The 19,938-nt window shown below is 52.1% G+C and overlaps 2 protein-coding genes across 2 annotated transcripts in view; both read right to left on the bottom strand.

Moving 5' to 3' along the window:
* Positions 1 to 19,627, bottom strand: part of LOC137467468 (tenascin-X-like) — a 28,143-nt gene extending 8,516 nt beyond the window's left edge. The window contains 21 exon segments of the mRNA XM_068178963.1: positions 659 to 1,030; positions 2,416 to 2,757; positions 3,334 to 3,751; positions 4,401 to 4,523; positions 4,525 to 4,838; positions 5,650 to 5,803; positions 6,240 to 6,622; positions 7,197 to 7,556; positions 7,816 to 8,160; positions 8,761 to 9,117; positions 9,425 to 9,769; positions 10,616 to 10,960; positions 11,553 to 11,909; positions 12,847 to 13,206; positions 13,657 to 14,001; positions 14,629 to 14,988; positions 15,805 to 16,161; positions 17,174 to 17,530; positions 17,957 to 18,313; positions 18,897 to 19,190; positions 19,502 to 19,627. Coding sequence (XP_068035064.1) covers positions 659 to 1,030; positions 2,416 to 2,757; positions 3,334 to 3,751; positions 4,401 to 4,523; positions 4,525 to 4,838; positions 5,650 to 5,803; positions 6,240 to 6,622; positions 7,197 to 7,556; positions 7,816 to 8,160; positions 8,761 to 9,117; positions 9,425 to 9,769; positions 10,616 to 10,960; positions 11,553 to 11,909; positions 12,847 to 13,206; positions 13,657 to 14,001; positions 14,629 to 14,988; positions 15,805 to 16,161; positions 17,174 to 17,530; positions 17,957 to 18,313; positions 18,897 to 19,190; positions 19,502 to 19,550 — 6,694 coding nt within the window. The 5' untranslated portion in view covers positions 19,551 to 19,627.
* A 14-nt stretch (positions 19,628 to 19,641) lies between these two features.
* LOC137467467 (antigen peptide transporter 1-like) overlaps positions 19,642 to 19,938 on the bottom strand; it is a 4,955-nt gene continuing 4,658 nt past the window's right edge. Inside the window, 1 exon segment of the mRNA XM_068178962.1 lies at positions 19,642 to 19,649. Coding sequence (XP_068035063.1) covers positions 19,642 to 19,649 — 8 coding nt within the window.

The following is a 19,938-nucleotide window of genomic DNA, read 5'->3' as shown; positions in this document are numbered from 1 at the left end:
CAACAACAGAGAGGAGACAGTGATGGGTGTAGGCATCGGTATGGTCCATCCCTATATCCATCCATCATCCACCCAACTATCCATTATCCATCATGCACCATTTCCTCCCAGTCCCTTCTCACCATTCCCTCCTCACCCATCACTGAGCACCCATTGACCCCAGCCCCATTCAATCGATCACTGACTCTTCCATGGACCCACTGACTAGCATCTGCCATCATCCACCATCTTCATCATTGTCATAATCAACATCATTCATCATCTTGATTCATCCAATATTCATCATCCATCCATCCATCCATCCATCCATCCATCCATCCATCCATCCCTCCATCCAAACATCAGTCCCTATATCACACCACCCTCCCATGGTCTCAGCCATCTCTCCATCTCCTATCTGTCTCTCATTTCCCTGCCCAATTCCACCCATTGCTACTTCCCCTTCACATCACCATCCACCATCAAGCAGTCACAAGTCCCAAAAAACATTTGCTTAATGATTGATACTAAATCCCGCCTGCCTACAGACAAACAACCCCTGTCATCTGTCACCCATGTACCCAGCCCTCCATCCACCCTTTGCATCCATCTTTCCATTAATCTCTCAATCCCTACTTCCATTTTCCCAGTCCTTCCACCCTCTGACCTTCTTCCTCACCTGTGACAACATCGGTGGAGACGCGGTCAATCCTCCTCCTGTCCCGCAGCCCATAGAGGTGGAAGCGGTACCGGCGGGATGGGGACAGCCCTGGCACTGTCACTGAGCGGGACCCGCCATCAACAGCCAGGGCCTGGGGTTGGCCCTGGGCATCCCGGTACTGCAGCGTGAAAGAGTCGAAGGAGCCCTGGGGGACGCTCCACTGCAGCTGCACAGAGTTGGGTGTGACACTGGAGACTCTCAACTTCCCCAGCACCACCTGTCCCTGGTTAGCCTGAGTTTGGGGCTGCTCAGTTTGGGTCTGCTCAGGGTTGTGCTCTTCAGGTTGGGGCTCCTGTGAAGGTAGGGGCAACTGCTCTGGCACTGCTGCATCTGTGATGGAGAGGGAATGGTGATAGGCGTGAGAATTGACATGTTCATTGAACCATCGATTACAGCAACACTTCATCCATCCATCCATCCACACTTTATTCTCCTGGACCATTCATTCCAGTATCCGCCATCCACCATCCCTCAGTCCAACCATGTGATTTTCAATGTAGCTTTTCCTACAAATGATTATGTAGCTTCTTCCTCCATTGGATCATTCAATAACCAAACTATTGATTGAATCTGTGAAACCACCTGCCCCAACACCCATCATCGTCATCGTCATCCATCCATCTGTCATCCATTATTCTTCCATCCTTCACCCATCCTTTTTCCTTCAGTCAATCCTAAAATCTGTTCCTCCATCCCCCTTAACTGCCCCCACCTCCCAACCCCCACCCCAACACCCCTGCCCTTACCCAGGGCCCAAACCAGCCACAGGCTCAACCACACATGCTCCCATCTGGCCACCTGTGCACTCATCATTGATCCATCCAAACCAGCCAGGAGCCCCCCCATCCAGTGATCCATCACCCCTCCATCCTCATCACCCACCTATCTGCCATCTCTCCAACCCCAAGCTGTTTCCAATTCCCCAGTGCTGGGGTGTAGGATGGGGGGAGTTTGGGACGGGGGGAAAGATGGATGGTGGATATTAGACAGATGACGGAGGGATGATGGATGGTGATGATGCAGGATGACAGAGTCACTGTATTATAGAAGGGTCAGTGGTTGATTTGATGGTGCCAGTGTCAGTGTTTACTCAATGGCAGGTGGGAATGGGATGGTGGAAAGGTGCAATTGGTGCAACCATGCAGGGAAATGTGGGGAAGTATGGATGGAGATGGAATGGAGGGAGGATCAAAGTGGGATGGAGACAGGGTGTGTAGGTGGAGGGAATGAGGAAGACAGGGAGGGGGGAAGGGTGGGAGGAAGGGAGGAACGGAGGGAGGGAGGAAGGGGTATCCAAATATGTACCAGAAGGAGATGGTTGCTTTGGGTGATGGTTGAACACTTGAAAGTGTGATGAATGGATGGACAGAGGAATATTTGGGGAGAAAAAATAAATGGATGGATGGATGGATGGATGGATGGATGGATGGATGGATGGATGGATCCCAGTGGTCCCAGAAGCATCTGTTCAGTCATTGATCCTTCCACCTACCCATTGACCAACAACCCACCATCATCTATAACGCATCATCCATCACCCATAATCAATCATCATCCATCATCCATCCATGGGTCCACACATCCCTCTACTCTCCATCCCTCTGGCCTCCACATTCCCCCTCCCATCTTAAGCCCCAGAAGCACTTCTGAGAATCCCCAAGCATGTGAGGGCTTTTATGCACCACAGATGTGGATGGGGCCTGAGCCCCTCTCACCTGTGATGACATCGGTGGACACGTGGTCAATCCTTTTCCCACCTTGCAACCCATAGAGGTGGAAGCGGTACCGGTGGGATGGGGACAGCCCTGGCACTGTCACTGAACGGGACCCGCCATTGATGGGCAGGGCCTGGGTCTGGCTCTGGGCATCCTGGTACTGCAGCGTGAAGGAATCAAAAGGGCTCTCGGGGACGCTCCACTGCAGTCCCACAGAGTTGGGTGTGACACTGGAGACCTTCAGCTCCCCCAGCACTGCCCGTGCTGGCAGCGCATCAGATGAGACAGCCTCAGGTTTGGGCTCTTCTGAGGGTAGGGGCAGCTCCTTGGGCTTGGCTGCAGCTGGGATGGAGAGGAGATAGTGATGGGCTGGGGCATCTGCTTGTTGATCAAGAAGTTCATCTATCATCCACCCAACCAACCATCCATCCATCCATCCATCATCCATCACTTCCATCCATCCATCCATCCACTGTACATCAATTGCCATTCCATTGTCCATGCACCATCCATTGTTCATCCATCTTCCATCACCCATCATCATCATCCATCCATCATGACAAGCATCATCATCATCATCAACATAATGATTTGTCTAGTCATCCATCCCTCTACCTTGCTAACATTCCCACACATCCTCCACTACCAAGCTGGGAAACTGGGGAGAAGTGGAGCCACCTAGGAATGGAGGGATCGGTGACTGGTGATGGACACATAATGGATCTATCCAATTAAATAATGATGGTGATCATGGGTGTTGGCTAATAGGCCAGTGGAAGGGTCAGTGGTTGAGTGGATGATGCTGGTGTCAGTGGGTACCGAATGGCAGGTAGGGATGGCATTGGAATGGCATCCTTTGATCTCTCCATCCTTACCGCCACCTCTCCAACCCTTTCACTTTCTGACCTTTCCCCTCACCTGTGACAATGTCAGTAGAGACACGGTCGGTCCTCTTCCTGCCCCGCAGCCCATAGAGGTGGAAGCGGTACCGGTGGGATGGAGACAGCCCTGGTACCACCACCGAGTGGGACCCACCATCAATGGGCAGGGCCTGGGGCTGGCCCTGGGCATCCCGGTACTGCAGCAAGAAGGAGTCAAAGGAGCCTTCAGGGACACTCCACTGTAGCTGCACGGAGTTGGGTGTCACACTGGAGACCTTCAGCTCTCCCAGCACTGCCCGCACTGGGGGGACCTCAGTTTGGGGGTGCTCAGGTTGGTTGTCCTCAGTTGGTGGGGCTTCAGTTTGGGGCTCCTCTTGCTTGTCTGTGGCTGCTATGCAGAGGGGGCAGTGGTGGGTGTGGCTGTCCATGTGTTCATCTATACATTCATCCACCATCTACTCAATCATCCCCCCACCCATTGTCCATCATTGCCATGCATCCATCATCCTTCCATCCCACCACTCATTCAACACCCAACCCAACTCCCCACCCAATACCACATTCATCTCTCTGTTTCTTTCCCTCCACATTCCCCCATTGCCTCCACCCCTCCCAGCCTCCACTTCCCATGGACAACCTCTGTCCATCAAGACACGTATCTGGACAGCAGGAACCCTTCATCCATCCATCCCATCCATCCATCCATCCATCCATCCATCCATCCATCCATCCATCCATCCCACCTTTCCAACCAACCAATCAACCCATCCACCTACTTCCTTCAATTTGGACAGGAACCCACCCCACATCCAGACCAGAATCTGTAAAACCATTCAGATGTTCATCCTTCATGGATAGAAAATCATGATGATGATGATGGATGGTGATAATGGATATTACTGATGGTCATGCATTGTTGATAGCTGATGATGATGATGAATCATGATGATAGATGACAATGATAATGATGGATGGCAGGTGTTGTTCAACAGGTCAGCGGAAGGGTTGATGGTTGACTGGATGATGCCAGACTAGAAAGGTGCTTGATGTGGGATGGGTATGGGAATGGAAACCCTTGGTTCATCCATCCCTTGATATCCCTACCTCTCTATCCCTCAATCTATCTTTCATCCCATCTTTCCTCTGACTTTCCTGCTCACCTGTGATGATGTCAATGGAAACGTGGTCACTCATTTTCCCTCTGTGCATCCCATAGAGGTGGAAGCGGGTACCGGTGGGATGGGGACAGCCCTGGCACCGTCACCAAGCGTGACCCGCCATCGATGGGCATGGCCTGAGGCTGGCCCTGGGCATTCTGGTACTGAAGTGTGAAGGAGTCAAAGTGGCCCTCAGGGACACTCCATTGCAGCCCCACAGAGTTGGGTGTGACACTGGAGACCTTCAGGTCCCCCAGCACTGCCTGTGCTGAGGGGACCTCAGTTTGGGGGTGCTCAGGTGTGGAGGCCTCAGTTGTGGGGGCCTCAGTTGTGGAGGACTCATTTGTGGGGTCAATTGAGGGTGGGGACAGATCCTCTGGGTCGGCTGCAGCAACAACAGAGAGGAGACAGTGATGGGTGTAGGCATCGGTATGGTCCATCCCTATATCCATCCATCATCCACCCAACTATCCATTATCCATCATGCACCATTTCCTCCCAGTCCCTTCTCACCATTCCCTCCTCACCCATCACTGAGCACCCATTGACCCCAGCCCCATTCAATCGATCACTGACTCTCCCATGGACCCACTGACTAGCATCTGCCATCATCCACCATCTTCATCATTGTCATAATCAACATCATTCATCATCTTGATTCATCCAGTATTCACCATCATCCATCCATCCCTTCATCACACCACCCTCCCATGGTCCCAGCCATCTCTAACCTGCCTCCAGTTTTCCTGCCCAGTTTCACCCATTGCTCCTTCCCCTCCACATCACCATCCACCATCAAGCAGTCATAAATCTCAGAAAACATCCATTTAATGATTGATACTTCCTGCCTGCCTGTTGACCAACAACCCCCATCATCCATGCATCCATCTCTCTCAAACCCAATGTTCATAATGGAATCTTATAGTCCATCCATCCAGACTTCTTCAGCCCCCTGCCTATTCATCAGTGTGTTTGTTTAGTCACCATTCATCCATCCACCCAACCCTCCATCCTATCATCATCCAATTCTTCAGGCATCCAATGATTCTGATGTTCACCTGTCCATCCTTCTCATGATTCCACCCAACACTACACAAATGTGTCTATCATCCATTCTCTCCATCCATCTCCACGTCAATCTCTCCAGCTTTACAAACATCTCTCCAACTCTTCTCCCCTCTAAGATTTCCTGCTACCTCTTAAGACATCGGTGGAGGCATGGTCAATCATTTTGCCGCCATGAAGCCCGTACACGTGGAAGCAGTACAGATGAGATGGGGACAGCCCCAGCACTGTAACTAAGCAGGATTTGCTATTGACCACCAGCGTCTGGGGCTGGCCTTGGGGATCCTGTTATTATAGCATAAAGGAGTCAAAGAGGTCCTCAGGGACATTCCATGACAGCTCCACAGAGCTGGGGGGGAAAATGGAGACACTTAGCTCTCCCAGAACCACCCACAGAAGAAGTGTCTCGGGTGAGGAAGCCTCAGCTGGGGGGTCCTCAGGTCGGGGTTTCTCTGAGGATAGGGGCAGCTACCCTGGCTCTGCTGCAGCTGTGATGCAGAGGGGATGGGGATGGGCATAGGAACGCCTCTGTCCCTCCAAACATCCAACACACCACTGACTCCATCCATCCATCCATCCATCCATCCATCCATCCATCCATCCATCCATCTCTCCCTCTATTGCTCCACTCCTCCACCACTCCATGCCTTCCTCCAATCAACCACTCCTCCATCTGTCCATGCCCCCATCCTTCTATATATCAATTATTCTTCATCCATACATCCACCCAGACTTCCTCCTGCACACCTTCCCCCATACCTGTCATGACCTCTGTGGAGACATGGTTGATCTTCTTCCTGCCCCGCAGGCCATAGAGGTGGAAGCGGTACCGGCGGGAAGGGGACAGCCACAGCACCGTCACTGAACGGGACCCACCATCAATGGGCAGGGCCTGGGGCTGGCCCTGGGCATCCTGGTACTGCAGCAAGAAGGAGTCAAAGGGGCCCTTGGGGACAGTCCACTGCAGCTGCACAGTGTTGGGTGTGACACTGGAGGCTCTCAGCTCCCCCAGCACCGCTCGTGCTGGGAGTGCCTCAGATTTGGGGGACTCAGTTTTGGGCTTCTCCTGTTGGGGCTCCTCTGAGGTCAAGGGTTCTTCACTAGCTGCAATGGAAAGGAGATGGAAAAGGGCATGGATATCCATGTATCCCACCAAATGTCCACCCCACCAACCACCAACCATTCCATCCATTCACCCATGTGTCCATCCATCCATCCATCCATTTATTTTCCCATCACACACCCAACATACAACACAACCCCCTAGACAGTTCCACATCAATCTGTCTCTTTCTTATCACATCTATCCAAGCCTTTACATCTCCCACCCCCATTTCCCATGGAAAATCATCCATTCATCCATCAATGAATCCATCCTTGATGCTTAGAGGATGAGGGAAGCATGGAAGGATAGATGGATGCATGATAATTGATGGATGATGGTGATGCCGATACATGGTAGATGAAGATGATAGATGACAATGGATACAGATGATTGCTGCTACTGATGGTGGATGATGGATGATGGAAGGTGCTAGTCAATAGGCTGGTGGAAGTGTTGATGCTCGATCAGATGGTGCTGAGTCCATGGCTGCTTGCTGGTTAGTAAGCAACGGCCATGGGATCCCTTGATGCCTCCATTTAGTGATCCCTCCACCGCTTTGACATTCAGCCTCACCTGTGACAGTGTCGGTAGAGACACGGTCAGTCCTTTTGCCTCCACGCAGCCCATAGAGATGGAAGCGGTACCGATGGGACGGGGACAAGCCCGGCACCGTCACTGAGCGAGACCTGCCATCAATGGGCAGGGCTTGGGGCTGACCCTGGGAATCCCGGTACTGCAGCAAAAAGGAGTCGAAGGAGCCCTTTGGGACAGTCCACTGCAGACCCACGGAGCTGGGGGTGATGCTTGAGACCCTCAGCTCTTCCAGCACCGCCTTTGCTGGAGTGGTCTCAGCTGTGGGGGCCTCAGTTTGTGGTTTCTCATGCTGCGGTTCCACTGTGGGTAGGGGAAATTCCTCTGGCTCTTCTACAGCTCCTATGGAGAGGGGATGGTCATGGCTGCTTCCATCCAAATATCCATCCACCACTTAACAAACTACTCATCCATCCGCTCTTCCATATTCTGGACCATTCATTCTGGCAACCATCCATCCATCCATCCATCCATCCTTATATTCCTCGATTTCTCCACCACTGCATCCTATCCTCCAATCACCCATTCCTCCATCCCTCCATTTCTGCATATATCCATTATTCTTCATCCATACATCCAACCACCCTTCCTCCCCCCTTACCTGTCATGACCTCAGTGGAGATATGGTCGATCTTCTTCCTGCCCCGCAGGCCATAAAGGTGGAAGCGGTACCGCTGGGAAGGGAACAGCCCTGTCACCATCACTGAACGGGACCCACCATCAATGGGCAGGGCCTGGGTTTGGCCCTGGGTATCCCGGTACTGCAGCAAGAAGGAGTCAAAGGAGCCCTCAGGGACACTCCACTGCAGCTGCACAGAGTTGGGTGTGACACTGGAGACTCTCAGCTCCTCCAGCGCTGCTTGTGCTGGGAGTGCCTCAGTTTTGGGGGACTCAGTTTTGGGCTTCTCCTGTTGGGGCTCCTCTGAGGTCAAGGGTTCTTCGCTGGCTGCATTGGAGAGGAGATAGTAAAGAGCAAGGACATCCATGTGTCCCTCCAAATGTCCATCATTCCACCCACCAACCAATCTATTCATTCAACCATGTATTCATCCATCCATCCATCGATCCGTCCATCCGTCTGTCCATCCATCCATTTTTGCCATCACACACCCAACATACCACACAACCCTCTAGACAGTTCCAGATCAATCTCTCAGTCTGTTTCTTATCATATATGTCCTCACCTTCACTCCTCCCACCCGCTATTACAATGGGCAATCTATCAATCATCCATCATTCTATCTATCCTAGATGGATAGAGGATGAGGGAAGCATGGAAGGATAGATGGATGCATGATAATTGATGGATGATGGTGATGCCAATACATGGTAGGTGAAGATAATGGATGACAATGGATACAGATGTTTCCTGCTACTGGTGGATGATGGATGATGGAAGGAGCTTGTCAACGTGTTGGTGGAAGGGTTGATGTTTGATCAGATGGTGCTGAGTCCATGGCTGCTTGCTGGTCAGTAAGCAACAGGCATGGGATCCCTTGATGCCTCCATTTAGTGATCCCTCCACCGCTTTGACCTTCAGCCTCACCTGTGACAGTGTCAATAGAGACACGGTCAGTCCTTTTGCCTCCACGCAGCCCATAGAGGTGGAAGCGGTACCGATGGGATGGGGACAAGCCTGGCACCGTCACTGAGCGAGACCTGCCATCAATGGGCAGGGCTTGGGGCTGGCCCTGGGCATCCCGGTACTGCAGCAAAAAGGAGTCGAAGGAGCCCTTGGGGACAGTCCATTGCAGCCCCACGGAGCTGGGGGTGATGCTTGAGAGCCTCAGATCTTCCAGCACTGCCTTTGCTGGAGTGGTCTCAGATGTGGGGGCCTCAGTTTGTGGTTTCTCATGCTGCGGTTCCTCTGTGAGCTGGGGCAGTTCCTGCTCTTCTACAGCTCCTATGGAGTGGGGATGGTAATGGCTGCTTCCATCCAAATATCCATCCAAACACTTAGCAGCCTACTCATTCATCCGCACTTCCATATTCTGGACCATTCATTCTGGCAACCATCCATCCATCCATTCATCCATCCATCCATCCATCCATCCATCCATCCATCTATCCATCCATCCCAAAATTCCTCCATTCCTCTACCACTCCATCCCATCTTCCAATCACCCATTCCTGCACCCCTCCATCCCTCTATGTCTCCATATATCCATTAGTTTTCAACCATACATCCACCCACCCTTCCTCCCCCTTACCTGTCATGACCTCAGTGGACACATGGTCGATCTTCTTCCTGCCCTGCAGGCCATAGAGGTGGAAGCGGTACCGCTGGGAAGGCGACAGCCCCGGCACCGTCACTGAGCGGGACCCAGCATCGATGGGCAGGGCCTGGAGCTGACCATAGACGTCCCGGTACTGCAGCAAGAAGGAGTCGAAGGAGCCCTCAGGGACGCTCCACTGCAGCTGCACAGAGTTGGGTGTGACACTGGAGACTCTCAGCTCCTCCAGCGCTGCTTGTGCTGGGAGTGCCTCAGTTTTGGGGGACCCAGTTTTGGGCTTCTCCTGTTGGGGCTCCTCTGAGGTCAAGGGTTCTTCACTGGCTGCAATAGAGAGAAGATGGTAAAGGGCATGGATGTCCCCATATCCCTCCAAATGTCCATCCCTCCACCCAGCAACCAATCCATCCATTCACCATCCATCCCTGCATCCGTCCATCCATCAATCCATCCATGCATCCATCCATCCATCCCTCCGTCTGTCCGTCTAGCCAGCCATCTCCATCCATGCGTCCATCCATCCATTCTTCCCATCACACACCCAACATGCCACACAAACCTCTAGAGAGTTCCACATCAATCTCTCAGTCTATTTCTTATCATATGTATCCACACCTTCACTCCCCCCCACCCCCATTTTCCTTGGGCAATCTTTCAATCATCCATCATTCTATCCATCCTAGATAGAGGATGAGGGAAGCATGGAAGGATAGATGGATGCATGATAATTGATGGATGATGGTGATGGCGATACATGGTAGATGAAGATGATGGATGATAATGGATAATTGATGGTTCCTGCTACTGGTGGTGGATGATAGATGATGGAAGGTGCTAGACAATGTGTTGGTGGACCAACCCACTCTTTCATCCACACTTCCATATTATGGACCAGTCCTTTTGGCAATCATCCATCCATGAATCCATCCATCCATGAATCCTTAAATCCATGAATCAGTCCATCCATCCATCCATCCATCCATCCATCCATCCAACCATTCATCCATCCATCCATCCATCCATCCATCCATCCATCCATCCATCCCTGTGTTCCTCCATTCCTCCAGCACTCCATCCCATCCTCCAATCACCCATTCCTCTATCCCTTCATCTCTCCATATATCCATTATTTTCACTCATTCATCCCCCCACCCTTTCTTCCCTGCTTGCCTGTCATGACCTCTGTGGAGACATGGTCAATCTTCTTCCTGCCCCGTAGGCCATAGAGGTGGAAGCGGTACCGGCGGGAAGGGAACAGTCCCGGCACCGTCACTGAACGGGACCCGCCATCGATGGGCAGGGCCTGGGGCTGGCCCTGGGCATCCCGGTACTGCAGCAAGAAGGAGTCGAAGGAGCCCTCAGGGACAGTCCACTGCAGCTGCACAGAGTTGGGTGTGACACTGGAGACTCTCAGCTCCCCCAGCACTGCTTGTGTCGGGTGTGCCTCAGATTTGGGGGACTCAGTTTTGGGCTTCTCCTGTTGGGGCTCCTCTGAGGGCAAGGATTCTTCGCTGGCTGCAATGGAGAGGAGATGGAAAAGGGCATGGACATCCATGTGTCCCACCAAATGTCCATCTCAACACCCAGCAACCATTCCATCCATTCATCTATGTGTCCATCCATCCATCCATCCATCCATTCATCCCTCGGGCCATTCTTCCTATCACACACCCAACATACAACACAACCCTCTAGACAGTTCCACATCAATTTCTCAGTCTCTTTCTTATCACATCTATCCACGTCTTCACCCCTCCCACCCCCTTTCCCATGGACAATCATCCATTCATTCATGATTTTATCTAACCTTGAGGCTTAGAGGATGCAGGAAGCATAGAAGGATAGATGGATGCATGATAATTGATGGATGATGGTGATGGCGATACATGGTAGATGATGATGGATGACAATGGATAATTGATGGTTGTTGCTACTGATTGTGGATGGCAGATGATGGAAGGTGCTAGTCAATAGGTTGGTGGAAGGGTTGATGCTCAATTAGACGATGCTGAGTCAATGACTACTCGCTGGTTAGTATGTGATAGTCACGGGATTCCTTGATGCCTCCATTTAGTGATCCCTCCACCCCTTTGACATTCAGCCTCACCTGTGACAGTGTCAGTAGAGACACGGTCAATCCTTTTGCCTCCACGCAGCCCATAGAGGTGGAAGCGGTACCGATGGGATGGGGACAAGCCTGGCACTGTCACTGAGCGAGACCTGCCATCAATGGGCAGGGCTTGGGGCTGGCCCTGGGCATCCCGGTACTGCAGCAAAAAGGAGTCAAAGGAGCCCTTGGGGACAGTCCATTGCAGCCCCACGGAGCTGGGGGTGACACTTGAGACCCTCAGATCTTCCAGCACTGCCTGTGCTGGAGCGGTCTCAGCTGTGGGGTCCTCAGTTTGTGGTTTCTCATGCTGCGGTTCCTGTGTGGACTGGGGCAGTTCTTGCTCTTCTACTGCTCCTATGGAGAGCAGATGGTAATGGCTGTGGAAATGCCTGTCACCGTCAAATGTCCATCCCACCACTCACTAATTAATCCATCCATCCATCCATCCATCCATCCATCCATCCATCCATCCACCCACCCCTCCACCCCTCCCTCCCTCCTCCCTCCCTCTCTCCCTCCCTCCCTCCATCCAGACATATTTATTTTCACACACTTTTTCCTTAAACTCCTTCTTTAATTGCACCCTCCATTTGATCATCCAAACACCCAACCACCAATCTGATCTAATCTGATCTGTCAAACAACCATTAATGTACGCTGACAAACATCATGCATCATCCATCATCATGCATCCTGTTTCTTCCAGCCAGTTCTTGAATCCAATCCACCATCCACACTCTCATTCCCAAGCACCTCCCAAACCCAGGACAAAACCAGCCACTTGCTCAGCCTTTAATCTGCTGTCCATCCATCCATCCATCCATCCATCCATCATCCATCCATCCATCCATCCTTCCATCCTTCCATCCTTCCATCAATCCTTCCACCTACCCAACTAAATAGCCTACATGGGAGATTCAATCCATTTTTGATCATCCACCCAGCTCTACCTCAAATGATCCATTCATCCATCTCAACCTTTAAGAATGAATCCATCAACCTGATATCTTGCCCTGCAATGATCCTCAACCATCCATCCATCCATCCATCCATCCATCCATCCATCCATCCATCCATCCTTTCAACTCCTAGACAATTCATTTTGGGAACCAACATTGACCCATCCATCCATCCATCCATCCATCCATCCATCCATCCATCCATCTCTGTATTCCTTGATTCCCCCATCACTCCATATCATCTTCCAGTCACCCAATCTTCCAAGCCTCTATCCTTCCATCTCACCATATATCTTCATCCATACATCCACCCACCCTTCCTCCACCCTTACCTGTCATGACCTCAGTGGAGACATGGTCAATCTTCTTCCTGCCCCGCAGGCCATAGAGGTGGAAGCGGTACCGCTGGGAAGGGGACAGCCCTGTCACTGTCACTGAGCGGGACCTGCCATTGATGGGCAGGGCCTGGGGCTGGCCCTGGGCATCCCGGTACTGCAGCAAAAATGAGTCAAAGGAGCCCTCAGGGACAGTCCACTCTAGCCCAACAGAGCTGGGGTTGACGCTTGAGACCCTCAGATCTTCCAGCACCGCCTTTGCTGGAGTGGCCTCAGATGTGGGGGCCTCAGTTTGTGGTTTCTCATGCTGTGGTTCCTCTGTGAGCTGGGGCAGTTCCTCTGGTTCTTCTACAGCTCCTATGGAGTGGGGATGGTAATGACTGCTTCCATCCAAATATCCATCCAAACACTTAGCAGCCTACGCATTCATCCGCACTTCCATATTCTGGACCATTCATCCATCCATCCATCTATCCATCCATCCATCCATCCATCCATCCATCCATCCATCCAACTAACTAGCCCACCTGGGAGACTCCATCCATTTTTGATCATATACCGAGCTTGACCACAAATGATCCATTCATCCATCTCTCCCTTTAACCCTGAATGCATCTATCCGATGCCGTGTCCTCCAATGATCCTCAACCAACCATCCATCCATTCATCCATCCCTGAATTCCTCCATTCCTCCACCTCTCCGTCCCATCCTCCAATCACCCATTCCTCCATCTCTCCATCCCTCCATCTCTCCTTATATCCATTATTTTAACTCATACATTCCCCCACCCTTTCTTCCTCGCATACCTGTCATGACCTCAGCGGAGACATGGTCGATCTTCTTCCTGCCCCGCAGGCCATAGAGGTGGAAGCGGTACCGCTGGGAAGGGGACAGCCCTGGCATCGTCACTGAACGGGACCCACCATCAATGGGCAGGGACTGGGGTTGGCCCTGGGTATCCCGGTACTGCAGCAAGAAGGAGTCAAAGGAGCCCTCAGGGACACTCCACTGCAGCTGCACAGAGTTGGGTGTGACACTGGAGACTCTCAGCTCCTCCAGCACCGATTGTGTCGGGTGTGCCTCAGTTTTGGGGGACTCAGTTTTGGGCTTCTCCTGTTGGGGCTCCTCTGAGGTCAAGGGTCCTTCGCTGGCTGTAATGGAGATGAGACAGTAAAGGGAAAGGACATCCATGTGCCCCTCCAAATGTCCATCCCTCCACCCACCAACCAATCCATTCATTCAACCACGTATCCATCCATCCATCCATCCATCCATCCATCCATCCATCCATCCATTCATCCATCCATCCATCTGTCCGTCCATTCTTCCCATCACACACCCAACATACAACACAACCCTCTAGACAGTTCCACATCAATCTCTCTCTTTTTCTTATCACATCTATTGACACCTTCACCCCTCCCACCCCCATTTCCCATGGACAGTCATCCATTCATCCATCATTGAATCCATCCTTGATGCTTAGAGGATGAGGGAAACATGGAAGGATAGATGGATGCATGATAATTGATGGATGATGGTGATGGCGATACATGGTAGATGAAGATGATGGACAACAATGAATACTTGATGGTTGCTGCTACTGATGGTGGATGGTGGATGATGGAAAGTGCTTGTCAATATGTTGGTGGAAGGGTTGATGCTCGATCAGATGGTGGCGAGTCAATGGTTGCTCGCAGGAGGGTATGTGATGGGCATGGGATCCCCTGATGCCTCCATTTAGTGATCCCTCCCACCCCTTTGACCTTCAGCCTCACCTGTGACAGTGTCAGTAGAGACACGGTCAGTCCTTTTGCCTCCACGCAGCCCATAGAGGTGGAAGCGGTACCGATGGGATGGGGACAAGCCCGGCACCGTCACCGAGCGAGACCTGCCATCAATGGGCAGGGCTTGGGGCTGACCCTGGGAATCCCGGTACTGCAGCAAAAAGGAGTCGAAGGAGCCCTTGGGGACAGTCCACTGCAGACCCACGGAGCTGGGGGTGATGCTTGAGACCCTCAGCTCTTCCAGCACCGCCTTTGCTGGAGTGGTCTCAGCTGTGGAGGCCTCAGTTTGTGGTTTCTCATGCTGGGGTTCCGCTGTGGTCTGGGGCAGTTCCTCTGGCTCTTCTACAGCTCCTATGGAGTGGGGATGGTGATGGCTATGGAAATGCCTGTGTCCCTCCAAATGTCCATCCCACCAGTCGCTAACAAATCCATCCATCTGTCCAACCATCCATCTGTCCTTTCATCTCCTGGACCATTAATTCCAGCACTTATTATCTCCCTATCCGTGTAACCATGCATCTTTTCCTTCAACTCCTTCTTTAATCTCACACTGTATTTGGTCATCAAACTATTCACCCACTGATCTGACTTGTCAAACCACCAACATTATACCCCCAACAACAATCATGCATCATCCATCTGTCATCCATCTATCCATCCATCCATACTTCCATTCCAACCTCCAGCCAATTCCATATTCTGCACTCGTTCTTTCTTCCCACATCCCTCCAGGCCTCTGTCCCTCCCAACCCCATTTCCCATGGACAATATTGTATTCATTCATCCATCTATCCATCGTTGATAGATGAAGAATGACGGATGGGTAGATGGAAGAATGGATGGATGGAAGATGATTGATGAATGATGCTGCTGATGATTGATGAATGATGATGATGATGATGATAGTGGTGGTGATACATGGTAGATGAAAATTATGGATGAGAATGATGGATAATGGATGATGATGATGATGATAGTGGATGGCAAGTGTTGGTCACCAGGCCAGTGGAAGGGTCAGTGGTTGATTGGATGGTGCCCGAGACAGTGAGTGCTCACTGACAGATGGGGATGGAATGGGGGTGGGATCTCTTGATCCATCCACCTCTCCATCCATCCATCCATCCATCCATCCATCCATCCATCCATCCCGCTGACCTTCCATCTCACCTGTGATAATGTCAATAGAGACACGGTCAGTCTTCTTCCTGCCCTGCAACCCATAGAGGTGGAAGCGATACCGGCGGGATGGGGACAGTCCTGGCACTGTCACCAATCGGGACCCTCCATCAATAGGCAGAGCCTGGGGCTGGCCCTGGGCATCCCGATACTGCAGCGTGAAGGAGTCAAAGGAGCCCTCAGGAGCACTCCACTGCAGCTGCACAGAGTTGGGTCTGACACTGGAGACCTTCAGCTCCCCCAGCACTGCCCGCAACACAGGGGCCGCAGATGGGGGGGTCTCAGTTTGAATTTTCTCATGTTTTTGCTCCTCTGAGGGCAGGGGCATCTCCTCTGGGTCTTCTGTGCCTGCAATGGATCATGGCATGGTAATCCGTGTGTCCATCCAATCATACATCCCACCACCCACTAATCAATGCATACATCCTTCCATTTACACTTTTATCTGCAGGACTATTCGTTCCAGCACCCATCACCTATGCATCCATCTAACTACAGGTCATACCATGCACATTTTCCTTCAACTCCTTTAATCTCACCAAGCATTGGGTCATCCAACCACCCACCCACTGATCTGACATGTCAAACCACTGACAAACTGCCCCGACAGCTCTCATCCATTATCCATCTTCATTCATTCATTCATCAATCCATCCTGATTCCTTCAGTCAGTCCTTTAATACAATCCTATTTGAATCTGATTTGAATACAATCCTACATCCCTATTCCCCTACAGTCACCCCCTCAGAGCAAAAACCAGCCATGGACTCAGCCACATGTGCACCTGTGCAGCCATGTGTCCATTCAGCATTCATCCATCCAATCCACCCAGGAGGCCCCTCTCCATCAATATATCATGCACCACCATCCATGCATTCCCCACCATCCCCCTATCCTTCAACCTACCCAACCAACTAACTCACCCAGTTAGTTACCATTCATTTCAATCATCCAACCATTCCTTTCTTCCTCTGTTCATTCATCGATCCATCCATCCATCCATCAATGCATCCATGTCTCACCTTAACTGTGCATCTATCCATGCGATCCTCCAAACGCCATCCATCCATCCATCCATCCATCCATCCATCCATCCATCCATCCATCCATCCATCCCTCCATCCATCCATCCATCCATCCATCCATCAATGCATCCATGTCTCACCTTAACTGTGCATCTATCCATGCGATCCTCCAAACGCCATCCATCCATCCATCCATCCATCCATCCATCCATCCATCCATCTTTCCACTCCTGCACCTCTCTATCCCTTCCTTCACCCACCCATTCCCCCATCCCTTAGCCCCTCTATCTCTCCCTCCCTCTACGCACTTTCACCCCCCTGACCTTCTCTCCCACCTGTCATGACCTCAGTGGAGACATGGTCGATCTTCTTCCTGCCCCGCAGGCCATAGAGGTGGAAGCGGTACCGCTGGGAAGGGAACAGCCCCGGCACCGTCACTGAGTCTGACCTCCCATCAATGGGCAGGGCCTGGGGCTGGCCCTGGGCGTCCCGGTACTGCAGCAAGAAGGAGTCAAAGGAGCCCTCGGGGACACTCCACTGCAGCTGCACAGAGCTGGGAGTGACACTGGAGACCTTCAATTCCCCCAGCTCTGCCCGCACAACGGGGGCCTCAGATGCATGGGACTCAGTTTGAGGTTTTTTATGTTGGGGCTCCTCTGAGGGCAGAGGCAGCTCCTCTGGCTCTGCTGCAGCTGTGGTAGAGAGTGGAGAGTGATGGGTGTGGGAATGCCAGTGTCCATCCAAACATCCACCCCACCACCCACCAACCAACCCATCCATTCATTCACGGAGCATACCATACACCTTTTCCTTCAACTTCTTCTTTAATCTCTCCTTGCACTGGGTCATCCAACCACCCAGCCACTGCTCTGATATGTCAAACCACCAACAAAATGCCCCCAACAACAATCATGCATCATCCATCCATCCATCCATCCATCCATCCATCCATCCATCCATCCATCCATCCACCCATCGATCCATCTACTCCTGCACCTCCTCCACGCCTTCCTCAACCCACCCATTCCTTCATCCCTTGATCCCTCCATCTTTCCACCCACCCATCATCCTTCATTCACCCATCTACCCACCCTCCCACCTCTGACCACTCCCCTTACCTGTCACAGCCTCAGTGGAGACATGGTCAATCTTCTTCCTGCCCCGCAATCCGTAGAGGTGGAAGCGGTACCGCTGGGAAGGGGTCAGCCCTGGCACTGTCACTGAGTCTGACCTCCCATCCATGGGCAGCGCCTGGGGCTGACCCTGGACATCCCGGTACTGCAGCATGAAGGAGTCAAAGGAGCCCTCAGGGACACTCCACTGCAGCTGCACAGAGCTGGGGGTGATGCTGGTGACCCTCAGCTCCCCAAGTACTGCCCGTGATGGGGAGGCATTAGATGCAGGGACCTCAGTTTGGGATTTCTCATGTTGGGGCTCCTCTGAGGGCAAGGACTGCTCTTCTGGCTCTGCTGCAGCTGTGATGGAGAGGGGATGGTGATGGATGTGTCCATCTGAACATCCATTCATGCTTTCATCTCCTGGATCATTCATTCTGTCTTTCATCATCAACTCAACCCTTCAAGCATGATTCTTTGCATGCACCTTTCCCTTCAACCAATTATTTAACTTCTCCCTCATTTGGATCATCCAGCCACCTACGCACTGATTTGATACATCAAACTTCCAGCAAATTGATGTGTTTTGTATTGCCATCACCCATCATCCACTCACCACTGATTGTCATCATCATCACCATCCATCATTACCCATCACAGTCACCATCCCTCCATCCATCCATCCATCCATCCATCCATCCATCCATTCATCCACCCATCCACACATCCATCTACCCTACTGTGCTGTTACCCGTCCTCTGCCCCCGAGCTGGCATGCATGGGATTAGGGAAAACTGGGGACATCTTGGGTGGAAGAATGGGGGATGGATGATGATGGCAACAATGATGATGGGTGATGATGATGTCAGTTGGTGCTTGATAGTACGTGAGGATGGGATGAGATGGGCTATGTTGATCCCTCCATTAATCCATCCACCCTCACCTGTGATGACATCAATGGAAACACGGTCGATCCTCTTCTCACCCCTCAACCCATAGAGGTGGAAGCGGTACCGGTGAGATGGGGACAGCCCTGGCACTGTCACCGAGTGGGACCCACCATCGATGGGCAGGGTCTGGGGCTGGCCCTGGTCATCCCGGTACTGCAGCACGAAGGAGTCAAAGGAGTCCTCGGGGACACTCCACTGCAGCTGCATGGAGCTGGGGGTGATGCTGGTGACACTGAGGTCACCCAGGACTGGCCGGGATGGACGCAGCTTCTCTGGTTCAGCTTTGACTGCAATGGAGTGAGAACAGTGTGAGCACAGGCATCTTTCTGTCCATTCACATGGTCATCTATGTCTCCAGCCCTCCCTCCATCTATCCCTCCCTTTATCCCTCCACCTCTCCATCCATCCCCTCCTCCATTCATGTCTCCATTCATCAGTCTCTCCATCCCTCTAATGCACGTGCCATCCATCCATCCATCCATCCATCCATCCATCCATCCACCACAGTATCACAGAATCTTCTGAATTAGATGGGACCTACAAGGGTCATCAAGTCCAACACCTGAGCTCATCCCATCCATCGGCCCCCCATCAGTACCTGTTTTCCCCATGTCCCTCCATGGCTCCGTCAGCTTCATCTCATCCATGTCCCCCCATTCCAGCACTGGCTCCTGTTTTCCACTCTCTCCTGCCCCTAGAGAGTGTGTGTTACAGGATATCCCTGTCACCCCATCTCTCTCATTTCCCTCCCCAGGATGTCCCTCCCCCTGATCCCTGTTATCCTCCTCCTTCTCAGGATGTCCTTTCTACCCATCCTCCCCATCCTCCCTGTTCCCCTTCCCCCATCCCCTCCATCCCACCCTTCCCAGTCCCGTCCCACTCCCCACTCCCACCATCCCCCCAACCACCTCCCTGCATTCCCCTCACCGTGATGTTTTCTCTCCATCCCCCCTGTTCCGCTCTCCAGGATGTCCCTCCCCTTGTACCCCCCATCCCTGAGGCATCCTTTTCCCCCTTCCCCCTCCCCAATGTCCC

Source organism: Anomalospiza imberbis, unplaced genomic scaffold (assembly GCF_031753505.1).
Source record: "Anomalospiza imberbis isolate Cuckoo-Finch-1a 21T00152 unplaced genomic scaffold, ASM3175350v1 scaffold_65, whole genome shotgun sequence".
NCBI classification, from domain to species: Eukaryota; Metazoa; Chordata; class Aves; order Passeriformes; family Viduidae; genus Anomalospiza; species Anomalospiza imberbis.
The sequence above is the reverse complement of the archived record's forward strand: the minus strand, read 5'-3'. Positions and strand labels throughout refer to the sequence as shown.